The sequence below is a fragment of the Cheilinus undulatus genome, linkage group 6, assembly GCF_018320785.1.
Source record: "Cheilinus undulatus linkage group 6, ASM1832078v1, whole genome shotgun sequence".
NCBI lineage: Eukaryota > Metazoa > Chordata > Actinopteri > Labriformes > Labridae > Cheilinus > Cheilinus undulatus.
The window spans coordinates 21,602,516-21,617,953 of NC_054870.1; the positions used below are offsets into that span (position 1 = coordinate 21,602,516).

Genomic DNA, 15,438 nt, shown 5'->3' on the forward strand with positions numbered 1-15,438 from the left:
GTGACAGTGATAAGCAGTCCTGTTGTGGAATCTGATGTATCATCCTCCTCTTGACATTTCCCCAGTGATTTTCAATGGGGTTCAGGTCAGGCCAGTTGGCTAAACAGTAATGCTATGGTCAGCAAAGCAGTTTGTGGTAGTTTTTGATTGAATGTGGGCAGATGCTGAGTCCTGTTAGAAAAAGGAATCAGTATCTCCATAAAAGTTGTCAGCAGATGGAACTATGAGGTGCTCTAAAACCTCCTGGTAGATGGTTGACAGTGTTGACAGGGGACTTGATATAGCACAGTGGATCAAGAGCAGCAGATGACATGGCCCGCCAAACCATCAGTGAGTGTGGAAAGTGAAAACACTAGACTTCATGCACCTTGGAATCTGTGCCTCTCTGATCTTCTTCCAGATTCTGGGACATTGATTTCCAAATGAAATGCAAAATGTAGTTTCATGTGAAAACAGGACTTTGGACCACTGAGCAATGGTCCAGTTGTTTTTCTTCTTAGCCCAGGTACGACACTGATGATGTTGTCTGAGGTTCAGGGTTGGCTTGACTCCTGGAACACAAGACTTTTAGCCCATTTCATGTGTGTATGGTGGTTTTTGATCGACTGAGCTCAGCTTCAGTCCACTTGGAGAACAGCCTGCCCTTGCAGCAGTGACCTAGCGTGACTTCCCCTCCTTATGAAGGGTGTCAATGATTGTCTCGACAATAGTCAAGTTAGTAAGTGAGTAAGTAAATTTTATTTGTATGGCACCTTTCACAGAGCAAAGTCTCAAAGTGCTTCACAACAGAAACAATAAAGAACAACAAATCATCATCATCAATAACAACAACAACAACAAGGCATTAAAATATGTAACATGGAAAGGATATCCAAATCAGCAAATCATTAACCATAGCATTAAAATATTATGGTCCACAGTATCAAATGCAGAGCTCAGGTCAAGGAGAACAAAAACTGAACATTTATACACATCTGAGGACATCATTAAGTCATTTGAGACTCTAAGAAGACCTGTCTCTGTTGAGTGTTTAGGACGGAAACCGGACTGAAATTTATCCAAAACACTGTGGGCAGTTAAAACAGATGTAAGTTGTTAGCTACAACTTTTTCCAGAATTTTAGAAGTAAAAGGCACTTTGGAAATTAGTCTGTAATTTTGGTGACTAGATGGGTCCAGGTTGCTCTTTTTCAGAAGAGGAGCAACAACAGCAGATTTAAAGTAGGATGGGATTTGACCTGATTGCAGGGAGCTGATTATTATGGAGACTAGACAGGGACCAATTATAGGAAGTACAGATTTGAGTAAAGAGGTTGGCAAGATGTCCACCAGGCTAGAGGATGACTTCATACTGTTGACCAGATCATGTAAGTCATGTAGTGTGATTGGGCTGAAACTATCGAGAATTGATGGCTTACATGGAGGCAGTGTACATGGAGCGGAAGAAGGAGAGATGCTGGCTCTTACATTATTTAGCTTATCCACAAAGAAGGACAGAAAGTCATTACACTCTTTGTTGGAAAAGACGGGGACATCAGGGGGAGCAGAGCTGACAATATTATTAATAGTGTCAAATAAAACCTTTGGGTTTCGCTTACTGTTAGCAATCAGGTTTGCAAAATAGGAAGTCCTAGCAACTTTGACCATGTTGTTATATTCAGTTAGAAGTTCTTTATAGTAAAAGCGATGGACATTTAACTTGGTGGACTTCCAGAGCTGTTCCATCCTCTGACATTTGCGCTGGAAACAGCGAATGTTTTCATTTAACCAGGGGGTAGAATTAACAGAAGGGACATGACTAGATTTCAGAGGGGCCACTTTATCTAAAATTGTGGAACAGTGAGAATTGAAATTTTTAACAACGCTATCACCATCTGTATAAGAGGACAAAACTTCCCCAGATTTGAAAACTGCAGAGAACCTTTCTGTAGAGAAAGGATTTAAAACTTGAAACTGGCGAGCACATTTTGAGGGTAGTGGGTCTGTACTAAAGGACAGGTTAAATAAAACACAGCTGGGATCAGAAACATGCAAATCGTCTGAGCAGACAGACTCGACCTTTAAACCAAGGGTGAAAACAAGATCCAAGGTATGACCCTTACTGTGTGTGGGACCAGACACATGTTGGATAAAGTTAAAAGACTCTGTGATATTTATAAAATCAGCAGCAAAGCTGTTAGAAGTATCATCAATATGCATGTTGAAGTCACCAACCATGAGAATGTTATCCCAGTTAATAATAGATGATAGAAAGTCACCAAATTCTGAAATAAAACAACTATTAAAGCCAGGTAGGGCGGTAAATTAGGACAATTAAAAGGATTTAAGTGCCCCACTTTGGTGACCTGGACCTCAAAGGAGGTGTAAACTCCTGAGTTCACTTTACAGCAAAGATAAGAGTTTTTGTGAATCACTGCTGGGCCTCCTCCTCACCCTGATAACCTTGAAGAGCAGATAAAATTGCTGTCACTTGGGCACCGTTCAATCAGGGGTATAAAACCATTAGGTTTCTGCCATGTTTCGGTCAGAAACATAAAATCCAAGCCTTTGGCAGTGAAATAACTGTTCAGGATAAAAGACTTATTTGCAACAGAACGAGCGTTCTGTATCATCCGTAATTACAGTTTGAATGTGGTGATGAAACTGGGCAGGTGGTGCTGCCAGTAATGGCCAAGAGAGGGGGCTAACCACGGGGCTGACATGTGAAACCATGGACTGGGATGACATAGGAGGGAGGTAGTGTGATTCCGGTGTGTTGGCGTGGCAGGTAAACAGTCAATCACATGTTGAGGTCTGCATGGCATGCTGTAAGTTAGCAGCTAACATTTTAGCACCCAGATTGTTCGGATGGAGGCCGTTTTGACTGAAAAAGGACCATCTTTCCCAGAGCAAGTCAAAATGTGGGACATAGGAAACGGCGTGCCCCTTGCATGCAGACTGCAGCCAACTGTGCAGGCTGAGGAACCTGCTGAAGCAGCTCATCCCGCGACCAACAGTGGGGATGGGGCCAGAGATGAAGACTGACTTCCCACAAGAAGGAAGGAACTTCAGGAGATTTTCAAAGTCAGATTTCGTCACCTCAGACTGCTGGAGGGAAGTGTTGTTTGTTCCAATGTGGACTATTAACCTTACAATGGAAGAGGAGCGTGGCAGCAGCAAATCCTGGAGTTGTTTAAGGATGAAGTTAACTGTTGCGCGAGGAAAACAGTGTGTGACGACATTAAAAAATTGCATATTTTTGATGATGGAGTCACCAATGAGCAGTGTGAAGAGAGAGAAAAGTGGCCGAGGGGCTGTAGGCTGTGCCATGCTCAGAGACAGCGCAGCAGCAGGAGGGCAAGACACTTTTCGATCCGGGGGGAGATCCACTGTTGCAGGACAGCCAGAGGAGCGGGGGACCTGCTGCTTCTGCAGTGCTGGAGTGATGTTCGGCAGGGAGCGGCAAGATGTGCGAGCCCTGGTGCGTGCTGAGGTGACGGCCGGGAAAGGCGGTGAGTTGATAGGAGGCAAGTGAGCAGGCTCCCGCTGTGGATTACCAGCCAGTGGAGGGAAATTAAAGGTGTCAAACCTGTTCTGCTGCTGGACTGGACAGGATCCCGGGTTATTAAAGGAGATGGTCCTGTTCTTCTTTTTATGGGTTCCATCAAGAACCCATGACTCCTTTTGTGATGGTGTGGAGCTCACCGGAGCTTTAGGTTTAGCCCCGAGATGAAGCCAGCCATCCCCGGGAGCAGGGCCCGGAGCAGGACCCGTGGGCGCAGGAGCCGCAGCAGCTGTAGCAGGAGTAGCAGCCGTCCTGAAGGTAGAGCCTGAAGTCGCTGGCCGAAAGGAAGCATTGGCACTGGCCGTTGTTGACGAAGGACCAAAAAGGACAGTGTCCAAGTGTTTTTCTGCCTCCTGTATTTTATAGAGATTCGAAATTCTCTGCTCCAACTCAGAGACCTTTTGACTGAGGCTGGAACAGTTCAGGCAGCTCGGCGGTGGGGTGAGTTGAGTCATATTTCTTAACTCATAATCCAGCGACTTGATGATTTAAATCACATGAGCGATAAATGATGTGCTTAAAAACACATAGAATATAAAAAGGATGGTGCTTTAGGCTCTTTAAAACCGATAAAAAAGAACTTTAAAGGCCAGAGTAAGACAGCGTTTTTTGGCAGCCTGACACGACGACAGCAGGAAACAGGAGGAAACAGGAAGTCATCAGTCTTCCCCCTGATTTCAGTTGTGTGTACTAAACCAGAAGAGAGAATAAAGGCTCAGGAAAGCTTTGCAAATGTGACTTTTCCACAATCTTGTAATATTTTGAGGTAGTGGATTATTTTATTTTTGTGAATTGTAAGCTGTAATCATCAGGATGAAAAGAAAACACAATCTTAAGATACTTCTGGAAATGTAACTTTCTGAAGTAAATCACATGAAAAAAAAAAGAACTTTATTGAGATGCACCTGTACTTGGTCTGTAAACATAAGTGGTATTGGTGCCTCCCCACTTTAATTCTATAACTATTGAATATTTAGACCTTTTCAAAATGAGGTAAAGACGGACTTTAAATTTTCATTATCTGTTGTAACTACAACGACACCAGATGCCAGAATTTTCTATACTACTGAAAATAACCGAGGTTACAACCGGGGGTAATGTTTGTTTTTCTGTTTTTGTGACCAAAATGAATAAACAGAAAACAGCTAGTTTTTCAGTTTTTTTTTTTTTTTCATTTTTGATCAAAAACAAAACAACAACAACAAAAACAGAATAACAGGAGTTTGTCCAAATTTTTGAGTCTGATGTCAAGCAGGAAATGGATCTGCCAGAAAATACACTGACCCAGTTACCCTGCCAGACCTTGTGCTCCTAATCCCTTTCAGAGCAGGTTATGCTGTAAATGTGGGCACAGCTCTGTTCTGAATATGGGATAAATATGGAGATGGTGCACAGGCACAAAGTGCAAGAAAGAGCCACTGAGCTGTCAGTGTGGAGGGAACCTTGAGGCATGGAGAGCAGACTCCCAAAAAGAAAGAAAGGAGAAAAAACCATAAAAATGAGAGTATAAACAAAAATAAACTTGCCTCCAGGCCAAGATTGAGTAGGCCAGTTGCCTCTTTGATGAACTTGATGAGAAACAGAAGAAGAGGAATAGGAATAGAAAGTTTTGTTTCGTGTGTGAGGAGGAGTTAATTCCTCTTTTTAACTCCAGTAGAGGAAATTAAATGCTAAAAACACATCAACTGGAATTCACAGGTTAAAACAGTGCTTTCATCAGAGATGACATGCATCATGCTGTAAAGAAAAGGATGCTTTTCAGATACGTTAAAAATAGTTACATGGGGGATGGAGGGTTTGAGAGTATGATTTGATTAAAACATACATTTATTTTTAAAACCTGCCTCTTTAAACTGAGGAGACATCATTTAAACGCATTTGAATATCTTTGTGTGAATATATGATGTTATTACTCTAAACAAGCGTCTACTGATGAAAATCCTACAGACTTGCAAAATTTACATTAATAATTGAACATTTTGCAGTTAACATCAAACAATGCACACACCAATTTAACTATAGAACTATGTAAAAGTTTAGAATCAACAAACATGCAGTAGAAGAAAAATGTCTCTATTGTCATGTTGCAGATTTTGTCATGTTTTCATATTGTTTAACAGTTATTTGAAACTAACTTGGGGCTGGACTGATTGCGGGGGGGAGGGGGCATATGTGGCCCACCCCTGTTTTAGAGGCTGTAGGTTTATGCAATGGCTGCTGATGTGCGGCAAAGAGTGTAGTTTAAAGCATGGGCTGCAGCTGTCAGACAAACTACAGGTGGAAGCCTGAGAGTAGCTTCTTGTAGAGCCAGCAGGTGGGGTTAAGTAGCACAGCTTACTCTGGAATTGTCATAGTAATAAAAGTAAAGGCGTTAGGATAATGTATTAGTAGGCCTCGTGCATATAATGGCTGTATTTTCTTTGAAAGTTTCCCTGTGAACCAGGCGCTGAGCCACCTTGTTTCAAAAAGATGTGGTCTTAGCTCTCATTGATTTCTTCATTTTCACCTGCTCTTTTTATACCATGGCTTATCAAAGTGCCTCCTCAGATAAAGGTCATATACAGCTTAAATGCATGGGGAATCCAATTAAGGGCTATTTTGAAAAGCGTGGACATAATAAAACAAATGTGTGGAGACAAATTTACTGGAAAAGAAATATCTCCTTTTCTATGTAGATCAGTTAAGTAACAAAGAAAACATCTTCTATGGAGATTAGAGAGAAAGTGACATGTTTTTCAGTAACTTATAGCACTTATTTTGGGAGAAAAGTAGAAAATAATGTAATATTTGTTTAAATTTTAAGTCTCATCATTTAAAGCATCTTTTCTTTTCATCTTTAGAATAAACACATGAAACACGTTCACATTAGTGCAGTTATATAGCTCATGTAGATGTAACAGAACAGTTTAAAACTGAAGGTTTTAGTGCAGTATGGGACAGACGCTGTGTAACATTGTCTGAACATGTTGGCCGGTTGTGTGCCTTTAACTTATCCTTCTTCAAGATGACAGCTCATGTGTGTGTTTGGGTGTGAGGATGCTGTGTGAGGGGAGGGGAAGCGGGTGCGAGGTTTTGGACAGCTGGTCTCCTTTCTCCCCCAGCATCCCTCCTCCTCCTTCCCCCTTTCTCTCTACTTCCTCCTCTCCTCTTTCAGATGGGGTTTCACAGCAGAGCAGGGTCGACCAGCTGGATATTAGCTCCTAAGCTAAATGGACGCATACTGACATTTCTGGATATTTGGATATGACTTTACCTCCTGGTTGAGTCATTTTTTCTTCTTTATCTTTTCCGATTGTCTGCTGATGAAACGCTGAGAGAAGCTGTTTGGTAGATATAGGTACATCTTTAAGACAGACTGTGTTGAGACTTGAATGGTATGACCTCTTTTGTTGTTGTAGTAGTATTTAATATACCAGTTGTATGAAAAGTTGTAATATGAGCAACATTATTATTTTTTTATTGCTTGAATTAAAGATATCTGCCTAATATGAAAATAATTTAATGATTTCATGGTGTTTTTGTCTCTTCCCCCTTTCCTGCCTTCTTTTCCTCTCTTCCTTCTCTTTGTTTGGTTATTTTCTCCTCTCTTTCTCTCCTCTTTCTGCTCATCTTTACTCTTCTCTGTCTTCCTCTCCTCTCTACTCTTCTTCTCTTTCCTATGCATCTTTCCTCTCCAGATGTTGACCATCCCTGTGATCCTGGTGCCTCTGCTCCTCTCTTCTCCTTCTGTCTTCTCATCTCCCCTGGCCAAGGTAAGCTGTCTTAACTCTGGAAAACTTCCAAAAAAACTCTGAATATTCAAGTAAAAACAACAAAACAAGCTTGTTTCCCTCCTCACCTGACAGGCCTTGTTGGGAGTAAGTGCTTTTTCCCTTAGGGTTAAGAATGTTTTCCAGGGTGACGTTTCCCTTGTTTTTTTCATTTTTCACTTTTCTTCATCACCAGACTGCCGTAAATCCTTCACAAACAGTCACTGAGAGAAGACTAATGCTGACCTCTGACAGCAGAAACAGAGCTAAATATGGAAAAATCCACTGTAGACTGTGCATGCACATGCATTCTTGTTCCTGGAGTTAAGGGGCTACCTGGTTGTGGAAGGTGCTAGTGCATGAAGGGAAAATGTGTAATATGTTTGGCTCTGAAAACTGTCCGCTTTGCTCTGAATAGTTTTCTATGAAGCTTAGAAGCTACCCGCACACACACACACATAGACACAGGCACAGACAGTGAGCAGGTCCTCAGGTATGTGTGTGATTATGGTTGTCAGCAGCTCATCTCTAATCTCACAGCCTCCAGCTGTGTTTTAACACTCTGCTGTTTTTATAACTGTACAGTCAAAACTATAATCAGACAAAGAACTGATGTTAGGGTGTCCACTAACTTTGTTTTTTGAGATGGCAGTGCCCTTTTTCTTCTCCAAATCAGAGCAGTTTAAGCATTTTTAGCTCCCAGATTTAATGTCAATTTCCCTTCTTCTCCATCAGTTAGAATCAAGAAATGGGAGGATTTATGATGCCAGCTTCTTCAACAGCAATGGGGGATTAGAGACTATTGTTTTCCCTTATTTTTTTCACCCAGAGTATTTTTTTCGAAAGAGATGCTCTTGTTGTGAAAATATGGAAGAAGAATTTAGTTGATGCTGAAATGTATGTGTTTTTATCATTACTTGTTTGTTGTCATTCTGCTATGCCTAACATTTTCTGTCACATTTAATCATGAAAACAGATGAGAGTTTGTTCAACAGCTCACCTTTTCTGCCTTTTCTTTTTTGTTTCAGCAGCTAGATATTCCACATGCCATCATAATATTAAATAGACACCACAGATAGACACTGGTAACTGATATCTGTTCATGCCACATAATTTGACTGATGCCAGATGTTTGTAAACACAGCCAATGCTGATCAATACCAATGTAAACTAATGCATCTGAGTATCTTTGTTTTTTAATCTACAATATTTAGGTATAGAGCACCTGGAAATGCCAGCAGGGATATTTTTCATTTTGAATTCTATAAGTATTATGTCTTAAAATGAGAGCAAATATTAAATCCAAAGACATCAGTGAATAGTTCTGTGAAACTGCCATCAAGGACAACCATAAGGAGGGATAAAGGGGGGAACTTTCTGGGGCCAAGGCAAATGGGGGCCCATAGAGGTTGGCAAAATCATGGCCAATTTTACAGTGAAGCTGTTATAACCTAACCTGGCATGGCAGATAGATTTGTTTCACACATCCAGTGAGAAACACAGAAACGGGCCTATCCATCTGCATTGCAAGGTTAGTGATAACCATATTTTCTTTTAAAGCATGAATAATAACCACTCTTATTAGAGCAACAAACAATTGAAAATGAATTTTATTTATTTTTGCTTTAGAACAATATAACCCTTTCAAAATGTAAACCTTTTCTTAAAACAAAATGAACTTTTTACTGGTAATGTCAACAATGTAGACGGGAACATTGATATAAATGAGTAATACTTCAGGGCTAAGCCATGATGAACACAAACATAAGGATGCCAGAAAATAAAGTAGAATAAACTGAGGCAACCTTCGTGGAACAGCACTGAATAATACAGAGAAAAGAAAAAAATGTTTAAAAGTGGCAAAAATGGGTTTCAAAGTAGCTTAAACAAAGTCGCAAGAGTTTGTTAGAGCAGCAAACATAAGTCACAAAAAAGGGGGAAAGCTGACAAAATTGATTAAAGGTAGCAATATAAGTTGTAAAAATGGGTAAAAGGCAGCAAAAATGATTTAAAGTGACAAAAGGAAGTGGCAGAAATGGGTGAAAGCGTTAAAAATTGGTTAAAGTAGCAAAAAGAAGTAACCCAGATGGGCATAAGGCATCGACATGTGTAAAATGTAGCAACAACAAATGGCAAAAATAGCAAAAGAAGCGGCAAAAATGAATGAAAGGAGCACAACTATGGGATAATAGTCACAAAGAAGTGACAAAAATGGGCACAAAGCAGTAAAAATGGAGTTGAAGTGGCCAAAAAGGCAACAAAAAGTGGCAAACTATGCAAAAAGTGGCAAATTTGGTTACAAGTGGCAAAATAGGGAAAAAACAAACAGCAAAATGTGTTAAAAGTGACTAAAAGAGGTAACAAAAGTGGGTTAAAAGTGGCAAAAATGGGTGAAAAGGCAGAAATAATTTGTAGTGGCAAAAAATGACAAAAATTTGCACAAAGAAGCAAAAATCAATTAAATGTGACAAAAAGAAGTAGTAAAAATGGAACAAAAGGCAGAAAAAGTGGGTTGAAAATGGCAAAAAAGTAAAAAAAAAATGTCAAAAAGTAGCAAAACTGTTGAAAGTTGCAAGAAAAGAACAAAAATCCTTTACAACAATAATCTAATAAACATAATGAATGTACGATTGCCTTCAAGCTCAAAGTTACCATTACTTTCCAGAGATAAAAACATTTTGGAGGGTTTCAAACAATACAGGCAACAAATATAAGCAGAATGAGAAACTGATGTGGATGATTTGAGCAGTAAAGATGAATGAAAAGTGAGAGTGAAGGAGGAAGAGGACAGAGAGAATGAGATTAAAGGGAAAGAGATTCAAAACATAGAAGACAAAGTGTTTTTTACAACCACGAACAGGGTCAGACAGGCACTTGTAATGAGACTAACACCATCATGCGGTCCGTGTGTGAGTCAGCTGGCTGCTAACAGCAGGTTTGTGCAGCAGATGTCAGCCGGAGGCGACAGATGTAGCTATTGTGTGAGTACGTGTGTGTGTGTGTCTGTGATTTGCTGACCTGTGTCTACAAAGGAATGTGTGCTGCTGGAATGTTAAGATCTGTTGTGGAGAATACATTTCTTTACATCTTTTGTGTTTTAAAGTGGGTATTTGACAGTTTGTTGACAGTTTATAAGTTATAACCAACACTTCTTCCCAAAGCAGTGTTTAGTGATCATTTAAGAATCTTTTATGGTACAGCTTTATTAAGGCTCTAGCTCATGGAGCTGTATGGCTGTGTTTCCTTTCACTCATCTATATTCTCTTCTCTCTGGTGCTGTACTTTGGGTTGAATCATTATAAATAGTATGATATTTGTATGTGTGCATGTTATGTGTGTCTATCAGTGTGTTAAGAAAGCCATTGTCATGCAAATCGGCATGTGCCTCTCCCAGTGGGAGGTCAGAGGTCACCATCTGGAGTCTGAAACACACATACTCGCACACACACTTCTCATTTTTTACTTCATATCACAGAAAAATAACGAAATGAGATAAACCTCTTTTCTCTCCCTGAATGCATGTCATGCGTGTTTGTGTCTCAGGATGAGTCAGTCTGTGCCAGGACGTCCTGTGGTGCAGGTCGAGAGTGCGTGTCCACTGACAGAGGAGAACCAGTGTGCCGCTGTTTAGAGGTAAAGTTCATAATCACTTTTATGGTTGTATTTAATTTGCTAGATTGACCAATTTGCTGTAGAATAAACCCTGCTTTTAAAGACAAATCGACATTGTTGGACTAACATCAGGGAAACAATGACAGTTCTACATTTTGAAGTAAATTTATAGGATATATTCACATGTAGACTGCCATTTTTCTGTAGTGCACTCTGGGCTAACCTTGCAGTGCTGATGGATTGGCTAGATTTGATGTCCGTCATCAGGCCATTCCATCTTGCAAAGCTTTTCCTGCAGATGGAGGCGTAGCTCCACATAAAGTAACACTGCATACATTTTAATAAAACTGAGTTGAACTGAATTAAGGAAAACAGATATCTAGCCATTGTGGTAATTCACTGGCTTTGCATGGCTAACATTGAAAATATACGAGAAGAAAGAAAAAATAAAAGCATAGAATGACTCAACCGTAATTTCCAATAAGTGCACCACATTACACAAAACAGCGAGATATTGAAAGTTTGGCAGCTAGGCGTATTCCAACCTTATTTAGAATTTTACTTTTTGTATTACACAGAAGCTAAGATGCATTTCTGTATTACACTTATAATCTTATGCTTCTGTTTTTGAGGCTAAACCACTCCAAGTCGTGAACTAATACTAAATGTTTCCTGAATCTATAAAAGACTGTGTCTTTCTCTGCAGAGCTGTGGAGCTGCAGAACACTGGGTGTGCGGCAGTAACGGCAGAACTTACAGAAATCACTGTGAGCTGCACAGGGATGCCTGCGTCACACACACCAAGATACATGTGGAGCACAGTGGACACTGTGTGGGTCAGTATACACATAAACATGCAGTAACAACAGCACAGGCTTACAGAACAATGAAGTTGTGTACAATACATTCGTTTTAATTGTTGTCTGGTCATTTTTTAGAGAAACCACCAAAGACAGATGCAAGCCCTAGTAAGTCTGCAGTTTAGTACAAGACATCATAAATGCTGTATTTAAGGCTTCAGTTCAGTTTATATGCTAAAAAAAAAAAATAACTTTTGTGTTTTCGTTCATGTATAGTTGTGTGTTTCTTGTCTGATCGTGATTGGCTGAGAGACAGAGTGATCCAATGGATTCAGGAGGGGGTACAATCAGAAAGCCCCGCCTCTAATGTGTCCTCAGCCAATGAGCTCCTGCAAACATACTTCAAGGTCAGAACAATTCTACATGAATCGCTTCTAGCCATGTGAGTGTTTTATAACCTGTAACTCAATTTCAAGGGATTCAAGAAATTCATTAGCATTTTGAGTACACAAAAAAGCATTGAAACATGTCATCAACAGACTATGGTGATGACGGTGCTATTGTTAGCCTTCTTGAAAGGGAAGAGCGGGGGCATGAGCCAGGTGTGGATGGCTTAATGGCTCAGTGTGACAAGTCTTTGCTCCATTTTAACTCGTCAAAAACAAAAGACACGGTTATTATTTTAGAAATTCTTCTCATTGCCTATTACCAAGGTGGCTGATATTGCCACACACAAAAAAATCAGAGTGTTGTTCTTGATAATAAACCATGTTTTGAACCCCATGTTGATGATTCCTCCAAGAAAGGTACAACAAAGACTCTTCTTTTTAAGAAGGTGTGCTCTTGCTGCAAAATCCCTTTCCCTTGTAGGACAATAAACATAAGGATATAAACAGTATGTCTGACTCTATGTTTGTGTTTTACAGATGTATGACGATGGAGATTCAGAGCTGGATTCCAAAGAGTTCCTGAGCTTCCTGAAACACAATGAGACAGCTCTCAACCTCACATACTCTAATATTGTGGAGACTAACATGCTACTGAGGTACACACAGAACCACAAACACAGCCTTGTTCATAAAGATTGGGATGAATTATTTCCTCTGATGTTATAATAAAACCCATATTTCAAAAAGCTGCTGTGTAAAATGTAAAGAATAGAATTCAATGATTTGCAAATCTCATAAGCTCATATTAAACCTCAATAGAACATAAACAACAAATCAGATGTTGACAGGGAGATATTTGACCTTTTCTTGAAAAAAAAATTAGCTTATTTAAGTTCACATTTTCTCCTCTTTTCACAACACAGTCTGCAAACAACAGGTCAGTGAGGAGACCAGAGCCTGGAGTTTAGGGGAAGTGTTGTCCCATTCTTGATTAATGCAGGATCCTAGATGCTCAATAGTTTGTGGTTTTCTTTGCTAGATTTTTTGTTTTATCATGTTTCAAATGTTTTTTTTTCATTGGGGAAAGTTCTGGACTGCAGTCAGGCCAGTTCAACACCAGGACTCTTCTGCTGCAAAGCCATTCTCTTGTGGTCGATGTTGTAAGTGGTTTAGCATTGTCTTGCTGAAATATGCAAGGCCTTCCCTGAAAGGTTGTCTGGGTGTGTGCATATGTTGCTCTAAAACCTCTATACACAGCCTTGATGGTACCTTTCCAGATGTGTAAGCTGCCCACACCGCATACCATCAAAGATGCAGGCTTTTGAACTATGCGCTGATAACAAGCTCGATGATTGCTCCCCTCTTTAGTCCGCAGGAGGGTGTCTGTGGTTTCCAAAAAGAATTTTAAATTTTGAATAATCTGTCCACAGAACACTTCCACTTTACCTCAGCCCATTTTAAACTAGCTTTGGCCTGAGAAGACTGTGGTGTTTCTGGATTGTGTTCACATATGGCTTCTCCTTTCCATGATACAGCTTTAACTTGCATTCATGGATGTCAACCATGTTGACAGACAGTTATGTCTGGAAGTGTTCCTGGGCTTATGCAGTGATTTCCAGTACAGAATCATGCCTGTTCAAACACAGTGCTGCCAGAGGGCCTGAAGATCAAGAGCATCCAATATTGACCTTTGGCCTTGTCCTTTTAGCATAGTCATTTCTCCAGATTCTCAGAAACATTTGATATGTTGTAATGTAGATGGCTTTATTGGGATATTCAAAGTCTTTGCAATATTACAACAGGAATTTTCAACATCTGATATGTTGTTTGCGTTCTATTGTTAAAGAAATTTGGAACATAAACAGCATCAGGTGATTTGCAAATCATTGCATTCTGGTTTCATTTATATTTTACACAGCGCCTCAACTTTTCTGGAATTGGCATTGTAATAATGCAATAACTGTGTACTAAAGACAGCGTTTTTCTTTCAGATCTCTGTGTGTTGATGCTTTGATTGAGCTGTCGGATGAAAATGCAGACTGGAAGCTGAGTTTAACAGAGTTCATCAACTGTCTGACTCCCACCTACCATCCATATGAAAGACGTAATGAAAAAAGATTATTGTCTTTAAAGATGATGACCTGTGGATTTATTTTCTCTGCCAGCAGCACACAGACAGTGCAAATACATATTTACTCTGAGTCTGACAAAGAGTATTTTAAGTAACACTCTTTGTTCAGGCTTTATATAAAATGACACTCACCTGTTTGCTTTCTTAAATGTTATTACAGAGTGTGCTCTTGAGGACGAGGTGTTTGAGGATGGAGCTGAAACCAGAATGGAGTGCAACAAATGTGTGTGTGCATGTGGAAACTGGGTGTGCACTGCTCTAACCTGCACAGGTAAAGAAAAGCATGAAAAAATACTGATTCATAATTCTGTATTTTCCTTCTATTGAGCTGGTAGGCTGCATACAATCTTACTATATTTTCTATCTCTCTAATATGATGATGTGTAATTCAGGGGAGCATCAGATAGAGGAGGATTTAAAGGATGGAGGTGAAGAAGAAGAAATGACGGAGGAAGAGTGGAGCCGGAGAGTGGCTGAACTCAATGCTTTACAAGTGGACAGTCAACCCTGAAAAGATGCGATGGGAAATAATACAGTATACATTATATTTCTATTATTCTGGTGGAAGTAGCCTCCAATGCACTATGGACAATACATTCTAAACATTTCTGCAGCATTTTATGTCAGATTTAGCAGCATCTTGAGGTCAGTGAAGGCCTCTTTCACATGTTCTAATGGGGGACCTTTGCTGAACTCACTGCTCTACCAGCCAATCAGTAGCTGAGCAGCAGAGAGTATGTCAGATTTCTACAGTCTTGAACTTTTGCAGATTTATTTGACAAGAATCTGTTTCAGTGTGAATTTACACTCTTTATCAAGCTCTTGATTTCACATGTTTTCACATATTTGTCTGGATTTTATCATTTATATTGTACGGCTGACGTTGATTTGCATTTTCACAGTTTTTTTATTTTGCTTTGCCACTGTTTTTTCATAAAGTTTTACTTTTGATTTATTATATTTTAATATATATATATTTTAAAAATAGTTCCTCATAAATGCAAAAGGATAATTCCATATAACTATTCATCAATTTTCTTAGAATAATCTGTAGGGGATGGTCAGACACTCAAAGGGTGAGTCAGGGTAAGTTGTTTCATTGTTGATGAGATGTTATATTTTTGGTATTGTGGTTGTGAAATAAATGTTTTTTGTACAAGTATTGCTCTAGTAATCTCTTGTCATAAAAAAAAAGAAATCAGTGGTAAATATCT

General features: G+C 39.6%; 1 protein-coding gene across 2 annotated transcripts; it reads left to right on the forward strand.

Moving 5' to 3' along the window:
- Positions 1 to 6,708: 6,708 nt before the first annotated feature.
- LOC121511302 (follistatin-related protein 1-like) lies at positions 6,709 to 15,366 on the forward strand. 2 transcript variants are annotated; one of them, XM_041789921.1, is made up of 10 exons: positions 6,709 to 6,917; positions 7,221 to 7,295; positions 10,836 to 10,925; positions 11,611 to 11,740; positions 11,843 to 11,872; positions 11,981 to 12,111; positions 12,631 to 12,749; positions 14,085 to 14,197; positions 14,385 to 14,495; positions 14,617 to 15,366. In XM_041789921.1, the coding sequence occupies exons 1-10, from the start codon at positions 6,915 to 6,917 to the stop codon at positions 14,733 to 14,735; spliced, it is 921 nt and encodes a 306-aa protein (XP_041645855.1). In that variant the 5' UTR covers positions 6,709 to 6,914; the 3' UTR covers positions 14,736 to 15,366. The 2 variants fall into 2 exon arrangements, with proteins under 2 accessions (XP_041645855.1, XP_041645856.1); XM_041789922.1 differs by having other exon boundaries at positions 6,709 to 6,880.
- Positions 15,367 to 15,438: the final 72 nt, after the last annotated feature.

Excerpts from the sequence above, each read along its gene's own strand:
- LOC121511302 (XM_041789921.1), top strand. Across the intron at positions 12,112-12,630 it reads TCCTGCAAACATACTTCAAG|ATGTATGACGATGGAGATTC; the intron begins GTCAGAACAATT and ends TGTGTTTTACAG. Across the intron at positions 14,198-14,384 it reads CTACCATCCATATGAAAGAC|AGTGTGCTCTTGAGGACGAG; the intron begins GTAATGAAAAAA and ends ATGTTATTACAG.